The following is a 27439-nucleotide window of genomic DNA, read 5'->3' as shown; positions in this document are numbered from 1 at the left end:
TTTTAGAGCAAATATTTTATTCAACAAATATATTTTGTAATATCTAAAATTCTCTTTAATATGAATAATATTACACTGGGGAGTTTAAATTTAAATTATAAATGCTATTTTGTTCTTGCTCACCGATGTTATTAGCCTTTATTTAAAAATATACATAGAAGACATTTGTAGAAATATACTGTCTGAACTAATGTGGACACTAATGTGGACACCAAAATCATGCTATTTGTTAGTAAGGAGATGTGTTAGTATGCACACCCATGTATCCTGAGATATTTTTCCATTAAGCATAAAGAAGTTTATTTAAGATAAGTGGTACCCAGACCTCTTTCTTTCAGGTTGGCTATTTAATTCTTGCTTATTTGTCCATTTGAATTCAATATTAGAAAAAATATTATTAACCTGTAATATCTTTCATATTTCCTGTTAAATAAAATGAAGACCTGATTTCTTTTAAACACAATAATTGATGTATATTAAGATGAATATAAAATAAGCAATTTATCCAATAAGTGATTGGTCAAACTTATACCTAAGATTAGTTACATTTTAATGTAATGTATGTTAGCGTACATTTAAACCAATTTAACTTTTGCATGCTTGATTAATTTGATAAAGTATATGTTTGCCAGGTTACTAAAACTCTCAGCATAATCTTTAAAGACTTCTATCACGTCCATCTATGAAAAAAAACCCACTATATAGTTCAATATCTAAAACTAGACATTGATCAAGCTATTAACAACAGGTTCATATTACCTCATAAACCTAACTGACTGCTTTTTGTAATTGACTGAGCTTATGCTGAAAAGTCAGTCAATTGTTGTGTATCTAACACTTACTAAATAACTCAAGACTAAGGGGCCAATTTATCAATGTCTGTCCAACATGATACTCTGAATGCCGACAGCATACACTGCCGGCATTTATCATTACATAAACAGTTCACCAGAACTGCTTGTGCAATGCCGCCCCCTGCAGATTCACGGCCAATCGGCCGCTAGCAGTGTGTGTCAATCAGCCCGATCATATAGGATCGGGCGGAATGAAGACCACAGCCTCAGAGGCAGCGGATCAGTTACGGAACAGTGGTCTTTAGAACGCTGCTTCATAACTGGTGTTTTCAGCCATGCGGAAACAGGGGCATCAAGCTCCATTTGGAGGTTGATAATTCGGCCCCTAAAACTGTAATTAAAATATATTATCATAATCAATACTTTTCACTCTTTTACAAAAGGACCTATACCTGAATAAACCATTCTCCAGAAAGTAATGTTATGCCAATAATTTGAAAACTAGCATAATTCAAAATCAAGAGCTTTTTCCTTACATGCCCATTGTACTATGAACTGAACTTAATCTTCAGTAGAAAGTTATCATTATATCCAGTGGATGAGTTTTACTAGCCTGCTAGACTCATTAGAGTTCAGTAAATAGTAATAATAAGTAAATTAAGTAAATTAAATTATTCTGTTCAGTTTATATTTTTTATTTTTCAGCTCATTATTATTTTGACTTGAAATGTAGTCTGTTTATTCTGGTTTTGTATATTGAAGTTTGATTACACCTAATATAATATTTGCATGCATTTATATTGGCACACAGGAGTGCATATTTGAAATGTAATTTATTTCTCTTTTTTATATATATTTTTTACATGTTTTTTTTTTTCTTATTCTATGACCTGAAAGAAAGTCTGGATTAACAGGTTGGGAACCACATTTTAGAAATATGAAAATTCATTATTCTAGTTCAATCTCCGAAGCTATACGAAGGCAGCTGTACATCTCTTGGGGAAGCTCAGATCTGGTAATATTGTTTCCATCCAAACGCAGATGTCTAATCCTAGAGTATTCCAGTGGTCCAATAACCTTACAAAAGCTGTTCAGGGTGAATTCTGTAAAACAAAGACAAATAGTTAGCAAAAATAATATTCACTATATACTGTTTAAATTCTACCCCCCCCCCCCCCCCCCCAAAAAAAAGAAAAAATAATAATAACAATAATAATAATAATATATATGTTATGGGTAAAGTCAGAATTCCCGGTAGTCCTAGGATTACCCGGGTAGAACCTGACATTACCCAAGCAGCTGTGGGTAAAGCCTGATGTAATGTAATTCCACCATCTACACTATTTATTTTGCCTCTGCCAGGGGGTTCAAGGAAGGTGCCCCGCCTAATTCTCTAGCATCCACCCCAAGTGAACCTTGGGGAATAGGTTTTACAAGAGGGGCTTCACCCCCATTGAACCCCCCAGGAAGAGGAAAAAACATAGTGATGATGTGTGAATTGCAACGCATTGTATCTATGTTTAGATGTTACATCGGGCTTACCCAGGTAATGCTAGGATTGCCCAATTTCTTAATTTACCCGCAACATATATATATATATATATATATAATAACTTAACTTTTGTCCTGACTTGACAAATAATACAAATTTAAACTACTTCACTGAGAATGGTCGCAAGGACCAATAGATACCATTATTTTTCAAGCATTTACTAGTATATAATTTCTGTGTTTGACAATGAAGTATAAAAATGCAAGGTATAGACTTAAATTATTATTTAATATTAACTAGTACACTACAGAAAGATTATTATTTCCTCACAAGCAAATAAATGTGTCATCAGTGGCAGTGTAAATCAATTATAAGGGAATTATGTAGGGCTAGATTACAAATGGCAGGAAAATGATTTTGCAAGGGTTTTCGCAAGCGTTTTCCGTCCCCTTTCCATTGCGCTGATATTATAAGTTGAGTGAAATTGCAATTTTGCTAGAGGCATTTCAGAGCTGTGTTTAACTTTTTTCCGAAAATAAAGAGTTGCACAAAACACTTCAAAAATACATTGCAAAGTACAGTTACACTCATAGTAACACTGTCTAATAAACATTATTCACAAAAATATTGCACACAAATGTTTTAAGATATGAGATCTCAGGTGATAGGGAAAAAAAAGCAGCCAAAGGGCTTTAACATTGAGATACATACATACAGTATATACATGTCTAAAGATGGAAATGCATGTGTATAGATATGTCTATATATGTGTACATATATATTTATGTATTTATATTTATATATATGTATTTTCAGACAGATATACACATAGAAACACATAAATATATATGTACCCACATATAGAAATATATATAGAAGTACATTAGAGTCTTTTACCGTAAATGAAAACATGAAAAAACCTATTTATGCAATATTCATATTTAATAAAGGTTTTAACTGTGCAATTACTGTAAATACTTTACATTTGCAAATATGCTATGTTGTTTGCTTTGATTTCTATGGGGGAAAACATGCACTCACATGCGATATTCTAAGTTCGGATTTTTGCGCTAGTTGGGTTAATTCTTGTGCAAAATAAGTTTTTTTTTAACTTGTAATATGAGCGCAACCAGACCAGCACAAAAATATTAACTCTAGCGGAGTTTTCGTGATTGTGAAAACGAAATATACCACACGACTTATAATCTAGCCCTTAATGAAGTAACAGAAAAAAGTAGCCAATTCAATTAAAGGAATTTGTGACAAAAATATTTTCCTTCTACTTTGTTTAAAATATTACCTATAATGTTTAATGTGTTCAAAATCTTATATTTTTAATAATGTTGAAATATACAATCATCTTTACTTTAGTGTTTAAGGAGATTGTTGAACTGAAGCTGATAATTTGCATACCATGGGGCATATTTATCAAGCTCTGTATAGGGCTTGATTAGGGATGGGCGAATGTTTCGCAACATTCGAAAAACTGCACGAATTTTAACACATTCGTTCGTTCGAATCGAATTTCGAATGTTTAAATAACATTCTAACATTCGATTTTCGAATGTTCGGTTTCTAATTTTACGATTACATTCGAAAATATTCTTTTTGAAAAATTCGAATTTAGATTGTAGTAGTATTTCTAATGCTTTTTCTTTAAATGTAATATTCGAATTATGCAATATTCGAATTCGAAAACTTCGAATTTAGATTTTAATAGTATTTCTAATGCTTTTTCTTTAAATGTAATATTCAAATTATGCAATACGTGTATTTGAATTCGAAAAATTCGAATTTAGATTGTAATAGTATTTCTAATGCTTTTTCTTTAAATGTAATATTCGAATTATGCAATATTCGAATTCGAAAAATTCAAATTTATATTCGAATTCGAAAAATTCGAATTTATATGTTTGTAATAGTATTTCTAATGCTTTCTTTAAATGTAATATTCAAATTATGCAATATTCTATATGGAAACATTCAAAATGATATATTTGTATCTATTATGTATCAATTTACTAGATTCCCGCCCTACCACATGAACTATTGAACTTCTGAATTGTATTTGTTAAATAGAATGTTAAATTCGAAATTTCGAATGTGGACATTCAATATAATTATAAAAATTTGAATTCGAAAGTGACATTCGAAAACTGTAAATAACATTTGATTTTCGAATTTTTAAGAATATTCGTTCTTATCGACATTCGGATGTAGAATTCGAATTTCGGTAATAACATTCGTTCTACATTCGAAATTCGAAAATGTACACATTCGCCCATCCCTAGGCTTGATGCCCTGTGTTTCTGGCGAGCCTTCAGGCTTGCCAGAAACACAAGTTATGAAGCAGTGGTCTAAAGACCGCTGCTGCATAACCTGTCCGCCTGCTCTGAGGCGGCGGACAGACATCACCAGAAATCAACCCGATCGAATACGATCGGATTGATTGACACCCCCTACTAGCGGCCTATTGGCTGCAAATCTGCAGGGGGCGGCATTTCACCAGCAGTTCACAAGAACTGCTTGTGCAATGATAAATGCTGACAGCATTTATTGATGTGCAGCTGACATGATTCGCAATATCGAATCATGTCTGCTCGCTCAATGATAATTCGGCCTCCATGTGTGGCATCAAGCTGCAAAGGTCTAAATATCTGCATTGAAATGTCAAAAATGCATTTGAATACAAAAATATTAAATCGTGTTCAGTGACACAGAAATTTGAACAGTAGGAAACGTTGATGTGTACTCAACGTCTATTATAATGACTACATCTGACAACAAAACAGGCATATTCAAAGATCTCATTGATTGCAATCATCACTCACATTGGGCCAGATTACAAGCGGAGCATTAACTGCGCTAGAAGTAAGCTTTTTGTGATTGTATTATGTGTTGAAAGTAAACTGTTTTCACTCTCACGCTAACCTGACGAGTGCAAAAAGCCGAACTTACAATAAAGAGTGTGTGTTCACGTAATCCCCAATAGAAGTCTATAGAGAAAAAAGTGGTACTAAAACACCCAACTCTCGCGCAAACCCAATTGCATATTCTCATGTGTGCTAACCAGACATGAATATGTTCTATTAATTCTTAAATAAATATTTCTACATATTTTATTTATTTTTTTGGTACAATATATCTATACCTATATCTATACATGATTATATATAGGTATAAATATATATATATATATATATATATATATAGGAATATCTATTTATAAATACATATTTTTCTGTGTGCAGAAACATTGGAATGTGAAATATCCACACTAAATACATAGTTAAAACATTAAAGGGACACTCAAGTCAAAATTAAACTTTAACGATTCAGATGGAGCATGCAATTTTAAACAACTTTCCAATTTACTTCCATTAACAAAATGTGCACAGTCTTTTTATATTTAGACTTTTTGAGTCACCAGCTCCTACTGAGCATGTGTAAGAATTCACAGAATATACGTATATGCATTTGTGATTGGCTGATGACTGTCACATGATACAGGGGTTGTGGAAATACACATACCTGCTGTTTGTCAGAAAAAAAACTCATTTAAATTTCAGTGATATTGCATTGTCTTGTTATCATGCATTTGTTGATTATTAAATATTAATATTGCATAAATATGTTTTTACATGTTTTCATCTACTTAACTTCAATGGGCCCCAATGCACGCAACTAGAGCTCTAAAGTCGCTGTAATCATTCTAGCATAAATCGCTATTGCGCTCAAGCATTCGTGTTTATCTTCAACTCGTAATACCAACGGTAAGTCCAATGATTGCAAACACCCACGATAAAACCCCTTTCGCTTGCGCACAAACATTTTCACACTACTCATAATTTGTCCATCATCGGTAACCTTACATGTAAGCCAGTTGAATAGCATTGTGATTTGTTGCTGGAAATATACATATTATCTACCTTAACCTTTTCCCAATGTTGGGATGTTCCATGCCATCCTAAATGCACTGTGCTTTAGCGCCGTTAGGGCAGCATGGAACATCTTAGCTGTTTGGCTGTACAGAAGCCAACAGTGCTTCCTGAATGGGATTAGATCGTGGTGGGCATGCCTAACGTTGTAGGCTTAGCCCCCTGACCGGATCCCATCATTGAAATCTCACAATCGTTGTTCCGATGTAGACAAATTTAACCTGGCATAAAAAGGTTAAGGCAATGTATAGACATATTTAGGGTGTTGCATTAATGTTTCTGGACTATATGGTCCTACATGAGGAGAGTAATGCTTTTCTAAATCCCTGGTCCTTGTTAATTGATTATCTTGTCAGTTATGTTACATGCATACATGTTTATTTGATACAGAGTTACCAGTTTTCTTTACTCAATCTTGTGGCTAATGGATAAGGTAATTAGAGGGACGGTATGCACCAATTTTCATAGACACTAATATAAAGAAGACTATGCACAGATACTGATCTAAAAATCCAGTATAAAACCTTTTAAAAAATGACTTAGAAGCTCCCAGTTTAGCAGTGTTGATGAGGTTAGGCTGGGACACCCACTGAAAGGGACTAAGAAAGCAGGAAGAGCAGAGCCTCCCCTGCATATGAAAAGACCTTTAAACAAACAGGAGAGAGCAGGAATCTGCAGATTGAATCTGATACTTTGGGGCTTGGTAAGGAGTCTGAAAATCAGCACAATGCTATTAAAAATAAGCAAACCTATACTTTGTTACAAAGACACTCCCAGATGGGCTATAAACATGGATCATCTACAAAACATTTCTGCAAAGAAAAATCTAGTGTACAATGTCCCTTTAATATTAGCTAGAGTTTGGTGATTCTTGTTTTAGATGAAGAGGAATAAAGCTGTTACTACAATGTGTTTGCACATTGAGTTTCTGTTAAAGGGTCATAAAACCCCAATATTTTCTTTCATAAATTAGAACTTACTTCTATTAAATTTACTTCTACTATCAAATTTTCTTTGTTTTCTTGTTATTCTTTGTTGAAAAGCGGAAGGTAGGCTTATAAGTGTGCATGTGTCTGCAGCACTATATTTCAGCATTTTTGCAACAATGTTATACATTAGCAAGAGCACTATATAGCAGCACTATTTCATGTCATGTAGTGCCTTGGGCTACCTACCTAGTTATCTATTCAATAAAGAATAACATGAGTATGAAGCAAATTTGATAATAGAAGTAAATTAGAAACTTTTTTTTAAATTGTATACTTTATCAGAATAATGAAAGAATTTTTGGGGTTCATGTCCCTTTAAGTAAAATGAAGGTCACATGTTAGTGCAGTATACTGATGTGTGGCACTTTATTGGTGATGTCTATAAAATTATTTTGCAGTATTTTGAAACAAGGTGCAGACTAAATGCCTGTAAGACATTGCACTGTGCTAGATTAGAAGTTTTGCAGTAAGAGAAATATTATTATCACATACCTGATTAACTTGTGTTTTGGGGAATGTGTGGGTTTGGCTTATATTAGTATTCAGAGGAAATTTAAAAAAAGAAAATAATTTAAAAGAAATAAAGAGAAAAACATAGAATAAGAAAGTTAGGGAAAAGGAAGTGTTAGTAGAAATTTAAAGGGACATAAAAGCCAATATTAAACTTTCATAGCTCAGACAGAGCATGTAATTTTCAAACACTTTTCATACTATTATCAAACTGACTTTGCTTTGTTATTATCTTTGTTATTATCCTAGCTGGTTATTGGTGGCTATATACATATGCCTCATGTCATTGTCTCACTGATTGTGTTCAGCTAGCTCCCAGTAGTGCACCTCTGCCTTGGAGATGACTTCATCCCATTTGCAGGAGTGTAAAACATAATTCTATGCAATCAATAGTGCAATAATGAAATGCTCTAACATATCAGAGCAATTTTGTTTTAAACTTGTATGTCCCTTTTCAATTACACAAGAGAACACGGAAAGGTGGTTCTTTTTTACATAACATATATTGAAAAGATAAAGCACAGTCACAGGGCAGGAATACATTATTATCACTTACTTGTATCGCTCAAAGAAATTCTGTAGCATTAAAAATATAGGTATAATATTCAAAAGGTAAAAATGATAATAGGTAAATATGGACCAGATGAATGGATAGAGGGCCCTGCCAAGAGTTTTCAGCTGTTGTAGATCACCTTACATTAAGGATGATCTAAGGGACAACTTGGCTCTTAAAGGGATACTGAACCCAAATTTGTTCTGGCGTGATTCAGATAGAGCATGCAATTTTAAGCAATTTTCTTATTTACTCCTATTATCAATTTCTCTTTGTTCTCTTGCTATTTTTATTTGAAAAATAAAGTCCAGAACCCTGGACAGCACTTGTTTATTGGTGGATGAATTTATCCACCAATCATCAAGAACAACCCCGGTTGTTCACAAAAAAATGGTCCGGCATCTAAACTTACATTCTTGCTTTTCAAATAAATATACCAAGAGAATGAATAACATTTGCTAATAGGAGTAAATTAGAAAGTTGCTTACAAATGCATGCTCTATCTGAATTACAAAAGAAAACATTTGGGTTCAGTGTCCCTTTTTATCTTACATGTTATCCCAGAGAGATGGCAAATCTATAGAGTCATTAAAGATATATAAAACAGTTTGTTTCATTGTTGTAAAAAAAAGCACTACACAGTGGGTTATACATAATAGACATAAATGCAATATGTATTATTAATAATTTCTTTCTCTTTTTTACTTCATGTGCAGGGTCCATTTCTTTCTGTCACAGCCCTGCAAGGGGGGGGGGGGTGATCTCTATAGCAGGGGTCAGCAACCTTGGGCACCCAGATCTTTTAGAACTATATTTTCCATGATGCTCAAACAGCCTAAAGAGTGTCTCAGCATCATGGGAAATGTAGTTACAAAAAATCTGGGGGGTCAAGGTTGCTGACCCCTGCTCTATAGGAAGGCAATGGTCAAGTTTCCCCTTAGTAAGTGGTTACTGACAGATACATGCAGTTGCTCCAATCAGTTTCTTTCCATTGCTCAGTAGAGGCATTTTGAGGCAAAAATCATTCAACAGTATAACTTAAGTTATATAATGGCAGCTTCCTTATCTCTATACAGGCAGTAGCTACACTGAGAATTTCTATGTGCTCATTTTGCAAGAAAACAAGTAAGATGCTTGCTTTTAGAAAAATCAAAAACTTTTATTATTATTATCGGTTATTTGTAGAGCATCAACAGATTCTGCAGCGCTATAAACAAAGGGGGAGTACAACAAAACAATTATAGGGAACAAGTGGGTAGAGGGCCCTGCCAAGAGTTGCACTGTTATAGTCAGCTCTTAAGAAGGCAATCTACAAACAGCTGGACTCTTAGGCTTACATGATAAGGGGGTTCAGGGGATAGCAATGGAGGAGTGGAACTGGTGTAAAGTAAGGTTAGCATAGGTTGTATGCATCCCTGAACATTAGAGTCTTTAGGGAGCGCTTGAAGCTTTCAAAACTAGGGGAGGGTCTTGTGGAGCGAGGCAGAGAGTTTTACAAGATGGGAGCCAGTCTAGAGAAGTCCTGTAAACGGGAGTGCGATGAGGTAACCAGAGAGGAGAACAGTAGGAGGTCATTAACAGAGCGAAGGGGACGGGAGGGAGAGTATCTGGAGACAAGGTCTAAGATATAGCGAGAACAGTACAGTTGAGGGCTTTGTATGTCAGAGTGAGAATTTTGTGTTTGATCCTAAGAGGAAGCCAGTGAAGGGATTGTAAGAGAGGTGCAGCAGATGAAGAGCGACGTGTAAGGAAGATGAGTCTGGCAGAGGCATTCATTATGGAGTGTAAAAGAGCTAGGCAGCAGGTGGGGAGACCAGAGAGGACAGTGTTGCAGTAATCGAGGCGGGAAAGAATGAGAGAGTGGATTAAATTCTTAGTTGTGTCTTGTGTAAGGAAGTGTCTAATTTTAGAGATGTTTTTAAGGTGGAAGAAGCAGGCTTTAACCAAGGACTGAATGTGAGGAGTGAAAGAAAGATCTGAGTCAAATGTGACCCAGAGACATCAGGCATGCGGGGTAGGGGTAATGATGGCGTTGTCGACAGTTATAGAGAGATTAGGGGTGGAGATTTTGGAAGAAGGGGGGAAAATGAGGAGCTCAGTTTTGGAGAGATTTAGCTTGAGGTAGTGAGAGGACATCCAGGAAGAGATGTGAGAAAGACAGTTAGTGACACGGGTTAACAAGGATGGAGATAGGTCTGGTGCAGAGAAGTAGATTTGGGTGTCGTCGGCATACAAATGATAATGGAAACCGGGGGACTTTATTAGGGAACCTAGTGATGACGTGTAGATTGAGAAGAGAAGGGTACCGAGGACAGAGCCTTTCGGTACTCCGACAGAAAGTGGTGACGGGGCAGAGGAGACCCCAGAAAAGGCTGCACTAAAGGTACGGTTTGACAGGTAGGAAGAGAGCCACGGAAGAGCTGTGTCACAGATGCCGAAGGATTGGAGGGTTTGGAGCAAAAGAGGGTGGTAACAGTGTCAAAGGCTGCGGACAGATCAAGGAGGATAAGCAGAGAGAAGTGGACTTTTGACGTAAGTAGGTCATTGGTAACCTTAACAATAGCTGTCTCTGTGGCGTGATGGGGACAAAATCCAAATTGCAGTGGGTCAAGAAGGGAGTTTAACGTAAGGAAATAGGATAGGTATGCATATAGTAGTTTTTCTAGAAGCTTTGAGGCAAGAGGGAGGAGGGAAATAGGGTGGTATTTGGATGGGGAGGTAGGATCAAGGGAAGGTTTTTTGAGGATAGGTGTGACCAGTGCATGTTTCAGTGATGAGGGAAATATACTGGTGCTGAGGGAGAGGTTGAAAATGTGTGTTAGTATAGGGGTAAGGGTAGCAGAGGGAGGGGAGTAGCTGTGAGGGGATAGGGTCAAGGGGACAGGTAGTGATGTGAGAGCGCAGTATCAGTGCCGAAACTTCTTCCTCAGTAACAGTTGAGAATGAGCTAAGTTTAAGATTATGTGGGTTGTGGTTGAGTGAGAGCATTTGAGGGGGGGAGAGAATGGAATTATGTTGAGAGCTGATTTAATTTCTGATGGAGACGATTTTGTTAATGAAGTGGCTGGCAAAGTCTTGAGCTGACAGAGAAGTTGTATTAGGAGGTGGGGAGGGCAGAGGAGAGTATTGAAAGTGGAGAACAGACGTTTTGGGTTTGAAGAAAGATTAGAGATAAGTAGTGTTGCTTATGGAGATTAAGGGCAGAGTAGTTCAAGATGAGTTCAAAAACAAACAAAAAACCCCACCAGTTTCTTTTTGTGTTTAACACTTATTATTATTTATTTTATTTAATAAATGAGCAATGTTTCGTATCCCTTTAATTTATAACCATTTATTAAAACGAATAATAGTTTACATTTTTATGCTTATTTTAAAGATAAAGGGATATAATACCCAAATGTTGAAGCACTTGAAAGTAATACAGCATAGCTGTAAATAGCTTTCAAGAAAATATCACTTCAACATCTCTAGTTAAGAAGGAAGATATTTTACCTCAAAATTTGCTAAGTATCCACACCCACTGTAAAGAGACTTTAAGCAGCCACTCAGGATGCTAGTTCCCGAATTTGCAAGAAAGTGTGCATCTGGCATGTGCAGGCATAGTCATCTTAGTTTCTGTTTCAATTTAAAGTGAATGTAAAGTTAGCATTCATTATATTTTTTATATTTATTTATTTTCTTAAAATTTAAACATTTTTACCGATCCGCCGATAAGCGCAGCTCTCCCACCCACCATATTGTCTAAATTGATTGATAGCTGATGATTCTTCAAACAACTAATCCTTGTTTCCCCCTTGGGCCATGACATTTATGCAAAGGGACTGAACGCCCCAGGGGGAAACAAGGATTAGTTGTTTAAAGAATCGTCAGCTGTCAATCAATTAGACAATATGGCGGGCGGGAAAGCTGTCTTATCGGCGTTTCAGTAAAAATGTAAACATTTAAGAAAATAAATAAATATAAAAAAATTTAATGAAATAAACTCAGGCTAATTTTTAAAAGTCTATACGATGCCGTGAGGCATCCGTGTTAACTGTACATTAACTTTAAGGAAGTTTACTATGAAATCTCATGAGATCACAGCAAAGCAATGCATTAACTCAACACTGTTAATGCTGATTGGCTATTATTATTTTTTCCAACTTGCAGCTGGACAGAAGCTGAAGTATTTGTGCAAAGCAGAAAAAATAACGGCAGTGCACTACCTGGGAGTTCCCCCTATATGGTATATCTCTAAGTAATATTACAAAGTACTCATCGTGGAAAAGGTGTTGTACACTGAAGACACTAGAACAGAAATAGTAGTGTTAATTTCACCCTACAAAAAGAGTGTACTTCACAGAACACTTACTATTGTGAGCTGAAGAAATTGTGAGGTAAAATATTTTCCCTTTTTACATAGAGATGCTCAGGTGATATTTTCTTGTCAACTTTGAACAGTTTGATGCATCACTTTTAGGTGATTTAGCATATGGGTATTATGTCCCTTTAACTGTATATCTAGCCAATAGCAGGATGCCGGATACTAAGGCATTCTGCTAGTTGACAGTTCACCTTATATTACATTATTTGTGTTCAAATGTATTGCTGTTCTTTATATAATCTGTAGTCTATAAGACACAAGGGGGAGATACACCTAGTAATACCAGAGACATAAGGTGGCAAATAGCCTTCATATTAGCTGAAAATGTTTTCACACTGGACAGAACACAACAGAAACTCACTACTCTATTTGAAGAGATGGAATATCTTATGAATAAAGAGAACAAATATAAGTGGGACATTTGGACTATGGAAAATTATTTAAAGCTCAAACTTATACCTAGGGGACTTAGAATCAATAAGTATCCTACATTCACTACGGATGATAGGGCATTTATTAATGAATGGAATGATACTATCTCTGATTGTTCCTGGAATCTCATGCGCTTATTGATCATATATAAAAATAAGCAGGTCCAGGAAATTACAATTAAGATTACCCAAGTACAAGATGAACTGAACAGACGGTGTGATGATGTTGATTTTACCCGATTTGATAAATTATTACAAGATGCTGTGGCAGAGGCCAAGAATTTGTTGTTAGAAATTAAACATTCAAAATATATAAGGGACCAAACTGATTTTAACAACAATACTATCTATGTCTGGAATAGAAAGGAGCGAACACAGAAGCATAGAGAGTACAATCACACCTTAGGTTCCAACAATAGGGGCAGAGGATTCAGGGGTAGGTGCAGGGGGAGAGGCAGAGGCAGACAGCAGAGGAGAATCCGCTTCTGAGAAAGTGAAGCTGAACCATCATCAGGAGGTGAAAGTTCGGCCTCAGGAGAGGAGGATACACCTCCTTTTGATCCCAATACACAGATTAGATCTGCCCTTCCATTACATATGAATGAGGTGGTAAGGCCAAAAGAGAAACCTAATGCCTTAACACCCTCTATTCTGAAGAATGCACAACCTACATCCAGATATGTAGTACAGACACAGGAGAGAGAGAGTATTCAAGATAGTTACCCAACAATGGAGAATGTAGAATTGAAACAGGTTTTTTCTCTCCCCCCCCCCCCCCAGCAAAGAGACGGGGGGGAGAAGATCAAAAGGGAACAAACAAAGGGGGTTATGCGCTCAGGAGAAATCAGAGGCAAACAAGGTAAGATAAACTTATCCTCTTACAAATTGAATACTGTGGAAACCAAGATTTTAAGTCTGGGGTTGGGAATAGATCTGACTTCATCAATGAAGCTTATAGACAGCTACATAACACCAAGGATTATAGGGTTCTGAATTCAGACCCTACTGGTCTTTTCAAAAGGAAGTTTGAAAGCTTAATAGACGATGGCATGGAAGCTGGTTACATTGATGAAGAAACTGGCAATTATTTATTGGTAAGTAAGCCCATGACCCCTATTTTCAATCTTTTGCCGAAAGTCCACAAGTCACTCGACAATGTGGTTGGCAGACCCATTGTGATCAGCATCGGCTCGCTCCTGGAGCATACTTCGGAGTGGCTGGATCAGATATTGCAGCCAATGGTTCCTGAGCTGTGGAGCTTTGTAAGAGACACGATGCATATCTTAAAGCTTCTTGAAAATATTGAGTGGAAGAGAGACTATATTTGGCTTACAGTAGATGTGAAAGCACTCTACTCCTCCATTCCACATGCCAAAGGCTTGCTTGCTCTCTCTTATTTTCTCAACAAATATCATGGAGAAGATAGAGACTATTGTGAGTTTGTTATCCAAATGGCCGAATTCTTGTTGTCACACAACTAATTTGAGTTTGAGGGGGTGTACTACCTCCAGACATGTGGGACTGCGATGGGGGCCAAGTTTGCCCCCTCGTACGCCAACCTCTACATGGGTTGGTGGGAAAAGGACCACATCTATGGAGGTGGAAACCCCCTCAGCTCAAAGATAGTGTTTTATAGGAGGTTCATTGACGACCTATTTATATGGAAGGGTGATGAGATTGAACTCACCACCTTCGTGGGTTCTCTTAACAACAATGACCTTAGCTTGGGCTTTACCTTTGAATTTAGTTTTTATAACATTAACTATCTGGATGTTACACTTTGGGGGGTGGCTGGTGAGAAAATTCGGACCACAGCATACAGGAAACCTATATCAGGTAATACACTGTTGCACTCTAAGAGTAGCCACCCCAAAAGTGTTTTCAAGGGCATTGTCAAGGGACAATTCACCCGTTTGAAATGGAATTGCTCTATGAGTTCTGATTTTGAGAATGAAGCAATGCAACTATCAAAGAGGTTGCAGGATAGGGGTTACCACAAAGATCTGGTGAACCGGGCCCTGGAAGAGGTCAGGCAAATGGATAGAAAAAATCTCCTGTGTCCCAAGGCAAAAAACACCAAGAAGGTGGGTAGCACTGGGGATGACCTCTTCTTTGTAACAGACCATTCGGAACAATACACGCAGATTTGTAATGTAATCAGAAAGCATTTAACCATGCTCAAGGCTGACGAGGGTTTGGTGGACCTGTCTATCAGGTCTTGCCATTTCTCATACAGGCGAAATAAAACAATAGGCAACTTAGTGGCACCTACGAAAATCATTAAAAGCAAAGTACAAGAGTCATCCTGGCTTACACAAAAAGGGATGTTCAAATGCCACAATAGGGAGTGTGTTGCCTATGAAAAGGTCCAGTTAGGAAGTCAGTTCAGCTCATCGGTCACAGGGGAGGTGTTCACAAAAATATATGTGTTTGAACTGCAGATCAACATATACTATATACCTCGCCTCCTGTGAGACCTGCAAAATGCAATACATAGGCCTTACCACAAGGGAGATCAGGTCTCGTATTAGGGAGCACCTCTGCAATATCAGGATTGGAAAAGCAAGCACGCCCTTGGTCCAGCATTTTGCTAACATTCACGGGAAAAGTGCAGACACTTTCCGTTGGACGTGTATAGAGAGAGTACTTTCTCCGCCGAGAGGGGGTGATAGAGACAAGCTGTTAGCTAAACGTGAGATCTTTTGGATCTTTACACTAAAAACGAGACACCCCCAAGGTCTTAATTCTATGTATGACCTAATTAACTATTGGGAGTAGTAGGCGGGGTCAAGTAACTTAAATTATTTTATATACTTTTTCCTATCCTTCACATGCTCTTCCACTCCTTTACCATACAGTGAGATTAAGAGCTAAGACTCCTTGGCACCCCTCTAAATCTAAATATAAATATACATATATATATATTTTTTTTTAACATATCTGTATATCTTTGGTGACGAATACCTAGTATCAGTTCAACTGAGTGATACTTTTTTACAAGCTTGGGTCCACATAAGGGTACTCTCCATTAGCCAACATTAAAAGTCCACATTAGTACCTATGAATTAGTTTAATCCTGTGAGCAGCTACTTTGGTTATTTTCCAAATAAAATTAAGCAGTCAATGTGTCCAGCTCACTGCTAGTTCATTGTTCCATTATTTGTTCTCTTGAAATTTGCTCCTGCAGCTCCCTTTGTTTGGATTAATTGCACTGCCATAATATTAGAGAATAACCACTTGGCATAGGAAAATATCTTAAGTAACTATATAATGCTTTTAATTCCAAAAAATAGGCTTATATTTACGTTATAGATTGGTCAGATTCTGCAAGATATTACATGCCAAGGGTGGCACTATCTAACTATACAAATTTTACTGTTGTCCAGTGTAGCAGGGTTTATGACTATTTCAGTTGAATTGTGACATCCTGTTAAGTACAGCAAAATTTAACAAGCCTACTAGTAATAATACAATTAGAACATAAAGGAAATACTACACACAATATATGTATAGTCTAGGCAGCCATAACCAAACATTAGACTAGGGAGGAGTAACAATAAGCACTATACCAAAAAGGTTTTTACCACAGGGAATAGCTCTTAGCAAAATGTATCAATTCAGCTTAATATAGTGTTTACTAAGTTAGATGACCTTTTATCCACCCGGCCAAATAGGGAGTGTTGAGGAGCCCATAAGTACCATGTTTATAACACTAGACAGATCCACATTATCCTCTATTTTTAATTTAATATGAATCACTTAAGGGTTAATGTGCACTGAACATGTTAATCAGTGCTCAATACTATTGCCCAATAGGAGTCTATTACTCTGTTTTTAAGGGCGCAACTTAGCAGCTTTGATAACGGCATCCAGCCGAAACATGTCAGCTGTATGAGCTGACTCTTGCTAGGACAACACCAACCTGTTACCATTTTAATTCCTCTATGTTTTAAAGGATTATCAATAAAGTATTGACTTTTTAAACGCTGGTGCTCCATCCAATTCTCTTTTTTTGCTGTACTGTTAAATCACATAAAATTTGTAATAAAATTGTTCTGCAAAAATCATATTTTCTGGAAAATTTAAATTCATATTAAATTATGCAGGCAATAATATGTAAGGCACATAGTAGAAATCATAATAAAATGACACAGAACATGCACAACATGCTGGAAAGCTCATATTCATAATACAAAATTCAAAGCATATTATTTTCTTTTCTATGGAAATAACTGAAATTTCTTCTCTAGTTCTGACATATTCTCTAAGCATCAGTACCCCCCCCCCCCCGTAAAAAAAATTATTTTATTTCTCATAAACTTAAAGGGATATGAAACCAAACATTTTTCTTCCATGATTTAGATACAACATGCAATTTTAAAGAACTTTCTATATTACTTCTATTGTAAAGTTTTCCCTTGGTATCTTTAGTTAAAAAAAGCATGACATGGTATATTGCGTTTTAGTAATTGCAAAAACTCAACTAGAGTTCAGATTTTTGCAGCTTACCGCTTGCGCAAAATAAGGCTTAACATCTAATATTGCGTGGAGAAAAAAAAGTGTACATACAAATACTTATTTAGCAATGTATCTGTTTGTATCTCTATGTTAATGTACTTTGGCGGCTTTTTTTTTTTCTTCAACATCTGAGATCTCATATCTTTGAGCCCTTATATCTTTTTTGTGCAATAATTTTTAAACATATTTTTTATTAAATGGTGTTAATATGAGTGTAACTGTATTTGTAATCTATTTTTGAAGTGTTTTATGCAACTTTTTATTTCAGAAAACAGTTAACCACAGCTCTGATATTGTGGTAAGAATTGTTGCTTAAATCGCAATTGCACTAACACAATCACGATTTCACTCAACTTATAATATAAGCGCAATTAAAACTGTCAAAAAGCACTGAGATAAAAGGCGGCCTTCAAGAGCTTAGAAATTAGCACATGAGTCTACCTAGGTTTAGCTTTCAACAAAGAATACCAAGAAAACAAAGCAAATTTGATACTAAAAATAAATTGGAAAATTGTTTTAAATTGCATGCCCTATCTGAATCATGAGTTTAATTTGCATTGGGTGTTACATACACCTGGAAAAGTCTCTTAAGTTTGGATCTTTTCACCTTTGCTCTCACCTTTGTGGCTAGTTTCTTAGCCTTAAGAGTTGTAACACACATGAAGCACAGTTATCACCTCTGGACTAAGCAATGTGTGCATTCCATTCATTTTAAATGTCCTCTAACCTTGTATTCACTTCATTTAATCAGAAACACTTTTAGCATTGAAGCAGCCCTAGAGCATTAATGTAGTTGACACCTAGTCCAATTTCACTCAACTTCCCCATCTCAAAGGCAGCCTTAAATCTTATAGCTGATTCCAAGGCATTACTGCACATACTACACACTCATTATAATTACTGCAACCCTTGCTAGATCAATTAGAAGCAGGTATATTTTTGAGTCCTTGCACAGAGAATCACTCAAGCAATTTTGTAAGGTAGCTATATTAGATTTAATACTTAAAAACAATGCTTTAGTATTAATGTTTAGGTACTGTCCACCGACAATAAAAAAAAAGTTTTAGATTTTAGAAGGCTGATTTTGCATACACAGGATAATAATACAAAACAACTCTTTAAAAGGGCAAAAAAATAATTATTACGTAGTATTGCAGCGAGTAAAGTCAGTAGAATGCTTGGTTTTATAGGTAGAGGTATTTGCAGCAGAAATAGTAAGGTTCTTACTTTATGCCACTTTAGAGATCAATAGTTAGGCCCCATCTTGAGTATTGTGTGCAGTTTTGGAGGCCATATTTCCTGAAGGATATACATAAATTGCAATCTGTTCAAAGGAGTGCTACTACAATGGTATATAGTCTAAAAAAATAAAACTTAGTAGGAAACTTTCAATGACCTATATATGTATAGCTTAGAGGAGAGAAGGGAAAGAGGGGATACGAAAGAAACTTTGAAGTATATTAAAGGGCTTAGTAAAGCTGAAGCTGTAATTATTCTTCACAAAAAGAGCATTTCCAGAACAAGGGTCATGATCTCAAGTGGTAGTAGGTTCAGGAGTCATTTTCAGAAGCACTTCTTCACAGTGGTTGGTTCATGAAATAAAATTTCATTATAAGTGGTAAGGACAAACACTGTGGGGATATCAAGAATGTCTGGGATAATGGTTATCCTACAAACTAAATAAGTTTACACTTTTAGAAAATTCTATTAAAACTTGTTGGTCAAAATTTATGTTTCTATCTCAATGTACCATCACTGTCACCGCACACACAGCACCTTAATCTTCACTACATGCACAGCATTCTTATTGTAAAAGCTCACAGAGCGGCCTCTATTTACCAAAGTCTGGCGGACCTGATCCGACAGTGTGGATCAGGTCCACCAGACTTTGCTGAATAAGGAGAGCAATACGCTCTCCATATTCAGCATTGCACCAGCAGCTCACAAGAGCTGCTGGTGCAACGCCAGCAGGGGGTGTCAATCAACCAGATCGCACTCGATCGGGTTGAATTCCGGCGGTGTCAGTCCGCCTGCTCTGAGCAGGCAGACAGGTTATGGAGCAGCGGTCTTTGTGACTGCTGCTTCATAACTGCTCTCCTCTCGGAGCTTGATAGATAGGCCCCAATATCTTCACTTCCCTGCATACACAGCAACTTTTTATTAGAAAACTGGATAATTCTATAGCAAATACATGTTAAACGGACAGTACACTAAAATTGTTTTTATATTAATGTATTTTCAATGACTTGTTATACCAGCTGCAGAGTATATAATGTATGAGAAATTGCATTTTCAGGTTTATTTGTGTATATGAAGTAGCTGGTTTTGTGTTTTTAAACCACAGCCTATTTCAATGAGTTTAGTTTCAGGTAATATCAGATCTCATTATGTTATCACTTGTTTTCTTATCTTATATTTTGTCTTATATTTATCTAGCCTGCACACCACTGGGAGTGTTATTTCTTCTGCTGGCTGTGTTTACTTAGGCTATTCAATAGCTGAGACTCCAGTATCAAAACTTTCATTATAGGTTGGGATACCACAAGCTAAATCAGCTATTTCAAATGCCAAAATAGGGGTAAAGGAGCTACTTGTAAACAATTTAATACACTCCAGCAATTAAAATGGATCATTTGGGAACAATTTAAAGGGACATAATACTCATATGCTAAATCACTTGAAACTGATGCAGTATAACTGTAAAAAGATGACAGGAAAATATCACCTGAGCATCTCTATGTAAAAAAGGAAGATATTTTACCTCACAATTTCCTCAGCTCAGCAGAGTAAGTTCTGTGTAAAAAGTTATACTCAGCTGCACCCAGCTGCAGGTAAAAAAAATTAAAAAAATGAAGAAATGAACAGCAGCCAATCAGCATCAGCAGTGCTGAGGTCATGAACTCTTACTGTGATCTCATGAGATTTGACTTAACTCTCATGAGATTTCATAGTAAGCTTCCTTTACCTGATTGGTGAAATAATATGAGAGTGCACGATGCTAGTCCCTTCAGATGTCCCAGGACAGACACACTAAAATGCTGCTTAGAAATCCTTTACAATGGGAGGTGGCTACTGAGGAACTTTTGAGGTAAAATATCTTTCTTTTTTACATAGAGTTGTTCAGGTGATATTTTCTAATCAGCTTTTTACAGATATGCTGCATCACTTTCAAGTGTTTAAACATTTGGGTATTATGGCTCTTTAAATGGGAGAATATTTTTGGGTGAACGGTCCCTTTAATAAAAAAGTATCCAATCAAATGTTGAAAAGCATGGAAATTCTAAAATCCCCCCCCCCCCCCCTTAACACACACACACATAATTTAGTAAAATTATAAATATACACACATACACACACTTACTGTACATACACTAACTCTTGTTTGGAAAGGGATATCCCTGTATTAACTTGTTTGTTACTGATCATATACTAATACTTGTTTGGGAAACAAATATCCCCGTATTAACTTGTTTGTTACTGATCACATGTAAATGTATTTTTAATTAAAGGGACATTACAGCCATATTATACATACACATAAAACATATCAGCTATTATGCAATGCAGTGTAAAAGACTAGCACACATAAAAAGCAAGATTTTTTTTTCAACAAATAGCATATCAGATAATCACTTCTTGAAAAGCTTGTTAAAATACATGATTATGGTCTTGTTTACTGTGGTCATTTAGGTATGTTCCAATCTAATTTGTGTAGAATATTGAAGGTTTCAAGATATTTCACCATAATTAAAGGGACATAATGAAAACGTTCTTTGTTGTATCTAACTTCTGTTCCTATACTGATTTTTTTCTGTTGTTTTGATGTTTGTATGTCATAGTGATCAGTAGACCTGTGGGAGTTTTCTGGTTATTAATTAGTAAGCTTCCATCCCACAGCTAAGTTACACACTTCCTCTTAGTTTAATACAATGAAAGCTCTTCCATGTTTTCTTGAAAAAATAAAACAATGTAACATGTTTATACATTGTTTTTTATGCATGATAACATATTTTAAGTTTAATGAACCTTTAAGTATGATGGCGGCAATTTAGACATCCTGAGGGAGTTGAATAGTGACAATTGCCAGAGATATTTTACAGAAAAAGCAAGCACCATAATATATATATATTATATGTATTATTTATAATATAAGTTGTAACAGTGTTCCAATTTCTCATTTTGTGACATTTTAAATTTAATGTCATTTAATGTATTGAACTGATGTCCCAATTACTGGTAATATTTATCATATAGTGTGATTTTTTATACAGTATATATATATATATATATATATATATATATATATATATATATATATATCTTTGATTATAAAAGTTAACCACTACAAAGCATATTTTTTTGTTATTTAATGTACATTGGAAGCACTAGGTTTTGTATCAGAAATAGAAAGAAAAGGGGTTGGATGAACAAGTAAAATATATTTAAATTGCATCTAGCAGTGAATGCATGTTTCATGGTGCAATCTCACTGGTTGAAATATCTCCCACCGAAATATATGTGGACAGGAACAAGTTTCCACAAGTGTGACAAAAAATGGGTGTTTTTTTACCAAAAGAAGTACCATTAAAATACAATTAAATATATTCATTTTAGTCAAAACAAGGTGCATATAATGTCTCTTAACTCAAAAACAACATTCCCTAAAATACTATAGATCAAACAGTTTAAAATCATCTAACTTTATCTAACGTGTTAATTAGATTTCAACATCTTTTCACACTTTAACATTTATGTATATGAATACTTGATAGGAAGATATCCATAAAACTAGCATTTGCCCTTTATATTATGAATAATTAGTAACTAAGGAAAAATTAGGAATTTTTGTTAAATCTGCAGATCAACTCACTTTGGATTTTGTTTACTTGCAGGTAGAGATTTTCTAGGCCTTCATTGACAGCTGGAATGCTCCCAAGTGAATTAAAGGAAAGGTCCAGCTCAACAAGGGTTGATATGTTAAAGGCATTGCCAGGTACACCAGCATCTGATAGCTGATTGTTGGACAGGCGAAGGTACTGCAGGGCTTTAAAACCTTGGAAATACTCATCAGGTATATTGGTAATTTTATTGTTGTCAAAATACAGCATGTTTAGACTTGGTGGAAGTCCTATGGGAAGTTTTGTCATCTCATTAAAACTCAGATCAAGGTATACCAGAGATTTCAAACCTTTAAATGCACTCGAAATAGAATTTTCTTTCAGTGCATTATGTTGTAGATGAATAACGGTTAAGTTTTCCAGACCTTCCAAAATGTTAGGTGTAATCTTTGAAATTTTATTATTTGTCAAACGCAGGTCATCCATGGTTTTTGGAAGGGGTCCCACAAGTTCAGTAAGGTTGTTAAAATTGATGTAAAGCTTTTGTAGTTCCTTTAATTTGGCAAAGGCATTTTTCTTAATGTTAGCATTGGTTAAATGATTATGGTCTAGGATTAGCCATTTAAGGTCTGTTACATTGGCAAATGCGTCATCCTCTATTCCCTCAATCATATTATTTTGCAAATACAAATATTGTATCCCAGAGGGAACGATTGGAATTTTCTTTAATTTTAGGTTGTCACAATACATGGCAGAGGGATAGTTTGCTGGACAATTACACTCTGGGGCGCAGTTTGCAGTTGATCCAGAAGATAAGTATCCAATGTAATCTCCCTCTGGTGAAGAGTGTCCTCCTCCATAATCATAGTAATCATAGGTACATGAGATGCCACTAATCAGCAGCGCAAATAATGGGATGTAATGAAGATGCATCACGTCAATGAACAGTAACCCTGGAGAATATCAAAAAGCCAAAGTTTTAACAACAATATAATTTAAATAATGTTTTATGTATCATTCATATTAATATTTTTTCTATATATTGTATATGTAAATCGTATATATGGAGCTATTACCTTTAAATTTACTAATAATTGTTTAAATATACCTTTTGTCCTTTCCTTTTATGACCAAACCTACAATACACACCTATAAATAAAAAAAACAGGCTGAAATTAATTATAATGTGAAAGTGACTTTATTTAAGACGTAAAAAAATCTTTTGATTTTGTTATACTTCTTAATGTATATATGTTCTTTTGATTTTGTTATACTTCTTAATGTATATATGTTCTTTTGATTTTGTTATACTTCTTAATGTATATATGTGCTAACTCTCCCTAAAAGGCATAATGCATATTATTTCTAATTTAGTGCATGGCAGAATCCCACATCCAGTGCTAGAGATGGGTAATAAATATAATTCAAGGCCATATGTGTATTACCTGAGCTCTCAGCTTAGAGCCATAATTATTCATCTACACTTATAGGTAAAATTGATGACTTGCTTTCTGACATTTTTACAGCCAATATCATCTTAAGAGGGACCTATACATTTCATCTTTACAGTATACGGATGGCTGTACTAGGCAACCAAGTGTGAAACACTCAGACTAACATAGTAGGAAGTGCACTGACCAACAGGAACCCCCTCCTGACAGACTACACCCCTAGGAAGTTACCTGTATTCTCTTATGTGTATTGTATCTGTGGCTTACCAGTAGATAGCAGATATGTCACATTTATTCATTATTAAAATGCTTACAAGATTATCTTTTGATGTAAAGTTGCTTGAATGTTTTACTAAATGACCATATATTTATATATTATGCTTCAATATATATATATATATATATATATATATATATATAAAACAATAAAATCCGGAAGGCATTCTCCGTTTTGAAAATAATACTTTAATTAAGTTAACGTTTTCGGGGTCTTCTCTGTCCTCAAAACAGAGAGTGCCTTCTGGATTTCATTGGATTATATGCTACTTTTTACCCCGGCAGCTGTGAATAAGGATTAAAGTGAGTGCTGGATCCCATATCTCTGCATTGTGTGTATGTATATATATATATGGAAAATGCAATAACTATAGAAGATCAAATATACTTTTTAAGGTATATGCATTCTTTATATTTACAAGGATCCTATAGTCATTTTTATTTTTATATATAAATGAAAGGCATATCATTCAAAATAAACAATAGAAGTAAAGCCCCAACTGTATTATTATTTTTTTTAATAATAAAGCATTTTATGTGGAATAATAAGTAAATTAGGTTTATACAGCTCCACTGCAACTTCAGCCTTCCAATAGCCTTCAAAAGATGACAATGGAAGTCATTGAGTAATAATGTATAATAGATACGCATGAGGTATTGTTACCAGCAATGCTAAAATAGTTTTAGTAGAATTTGAATAGACCATAAATGAACTGATTAAGGATTTTCTAGACTCTCCCCCAGACACACTGGCTTTAAAGCATCCAAACCTCACTTTGTAATACACATCTTTGCAGTTCTTTACCTTGAACATCAATGCATTCAATGTTTATGTTTTAAAAACATGTTTTTAGTGTAAGACAAATCTTTTCAGTTTTCATTTTACCTTATGTTGTTTTGCATCTACCCAGCAGACAAGACACACACATACAATCAATGAATCATATAAAACAAATTTGAAATTACAAATTATTTTATTCCCTACATTTTCCTACAATTTTTTTTGAGAGATTTTTGAATTTGTTGTCTTTTGTCTACAATTATTTGATTTTCTTAAGAATTCCTCTTTGCAGATTCCATAAACTATGCAAAACTATAGATAACATTTGTCTTTAATTATTAGTTAAACTAAATTGTAAGTACCTATAAAACATTTAAAATAGTATTCCATTAAAGGGACAGTCAAGCCCAAGAAACTTTCATGATTTAAATAGGGCATGTAATTTTAAACAACTTTCCAATTTACTTTTATCACCAATTTTGCTTTGTTCTCTTGGTATTCTTAGTTGAAAGCTACATCTAGGAGGTTCATATGCTAATTTCTTAGACCTTGAAGACTACCTGTAATGAATTTTGACCACTAGAAGGCATTAGTTCATGTGTTTCATTTATATAACATTGAGCTCATGCACGTGAAATTATCCTGGAGTGAGCACTGATTGGCTAAAATGCAAGTCTGTCAAATAACTGAAATAAGGAGGCAGTTTGAAGAAGCATAGATACAAGGTAAACACAGAGGTAAAACATGTATTTCTATAACAGTGTTGGTTATGGAAAACTGTTGAGTGTGTAATAAAGGGATTATCCTTCTTTTTAAACAACAAAAAGTATGGTGTGGACTGTCCCTTTAAATAAAAATGATATTGTATATAATGTGATGTATAGCATTGCTAAGTCAAATAATATTTTTATGAGGTTTATCAATTAATTTGTAAAACAGCAGACATTGCTGAGTCAGGTGGGAGGCTGAAACAAAAGTATGTATAAGTTCCCACCTATTTCTGGGAGTGGTGCCAGAACTATTAGATGCAGGCATCTTTAACTTTATTAAAGTGTAAGAACCATTTGCCTGTTGCCAAAGATCTTTAGCTCAAAGATTTTAAACTAAAATGTTGGGGAAAAAAACCCATAAAATAAAATGCATTAAAAAAGAATGTAACAGACTTTTACACCTGGATTAACATTTGTGTCGTTTATCAATAAACATCAATATTATTTGACTATTATATAACAAAGAAATCAAAGTTAATCTAATGGACAAGTCAAAAATAATTTGTAAGTGTCTGATTTTCACATTAGTCTATATGAGCTATGAAATCACAAGCTACTTGGAGAGAAATCAATAAAAGTCATGTTGGGACACTGGAAAATAATATGTATGTGTAGACCATGACTTTGTATTTAAAATGCATTAAAAGTTGCATTTCATTCTAGTAATGTGTACTTCCATCAAACTGTTTATAATATCTGAAATTCTGTTTTAATCTTTTAAAATTATAAGAATGGGAGTCTGGTAAATACACAAGCCAAATATATACAGCTAAACAGAACTAAAGTTTCATAAGGACAACTTTCATTGATTTTTTTTCTCTAATGTACATTATCAAACATGCATATAATATAATCGTTTCAATAAATTCCTAAAATGTCAGCATGCCATTAAATGATTAGAATGATTTTCTTGTTTTAGTTATCATTTGCCTGCTTGCTAACAAATACTTTATCAAAAATTGAATTTAAAAAATAAAATAAAATATATATTTTAACTTTACTGCACAAAAAGGGAATACAGGCCATATAATTTGTGTTAATTAACTGTTTGATCTGCTATCATTACATAGTTATATGGTATACTTCTTAAACAAGCCTCGGGCAACATTTCTTTTTAACAGTAATTTGCTTTACAATGTAGAAAATAAAATGACTACTAGTTTTCTTGTGCATGCAACAGATATATTGAAAGATAAATACAAATTTTAAATCACAATTCAAATTTAACATTTTTTTAATACAGAGTGAAATGTTACAGAATTTTAAATCTTATCAATTAAAACTATATTTTTTAGGAAATATATCTTTAAATAAAAATAACTAGTCTACTATGAACTTTATCATTTGATATGCATATGTTATTCATATATTTTTTTGTAGTATAGCAGTAAAATAATATAAAAAGAGCATGCATAGTACATACATGGTGAAACCTCTAATGGATTAAGAGATTAAGCATGGTTATTGCATAATTGGCACAGTAAACCTAAACTAATTGACATAACGAAAACAATGCATTCTTAAACATGATCTTTAACATTGCTTACCTGTATGCCTGATGTTGAGCTCTTTAATTCCCTGTGCAGATTAAAAGAGAGTGAATCAAGTATCATGTGCTGTAAACAGTGTCAGGAGCAATCTGCCTGCCAGAACCACTGTAATACAGAACTAGAAAACAGTAGAGGGGGGAAAAAAACTAGTCACTGCTCTTATGTCATCATAGTGAACTTGTGGT

General features: G+C 34.8%; 1 protein-coding gene across 1 annotated transcript; it reads right to left on the bottom strand.

Moving 5' to 3' along the window:
* LUM (lumican) lies at nt 1-27430 on the bottom strand. Its single transcript, XM_053716907.1, has 3 exons — nt 27252-27430; nt 22459-23379; nt 1-1897 (listed from the first exon to the last, which is right to left on the bottom strand). Exons 2-3 carry the CDS (start codon nt 23357-23359, stop codon nt 1743-1745), a joined length of 1056 nt encoding a protein of 351 aa, XP_053572882.1. The 5' UTR covers nt 23360-23379; nt 27252-27430; the 3' UTR covers nt 1-1742.
* Nucleotides 27431-27439: the final 9 nt, after the last annotated feature.

The sequence above is a fragment of the Bombina bombina genome, chromosome 6 (assembly GCF_027579735.1).
Source record: "Bombina bombina isolate aBomBom1 chromosome 6, aBomBom1.pri, whole genome shotgun sequence".
NCBI classification, from domain to species: domain Eukaryota; kingdom Metazoa; phylum Chordata; class Amphibia; order Anura; family Bombinatoridae; genus Bombina; species Bombina bombina.
The sequence above is the reverse complement of the archived record's forward strand: the minus strand, read 5'-3'. Positions and strand labels throughout refer to the sequence as shown.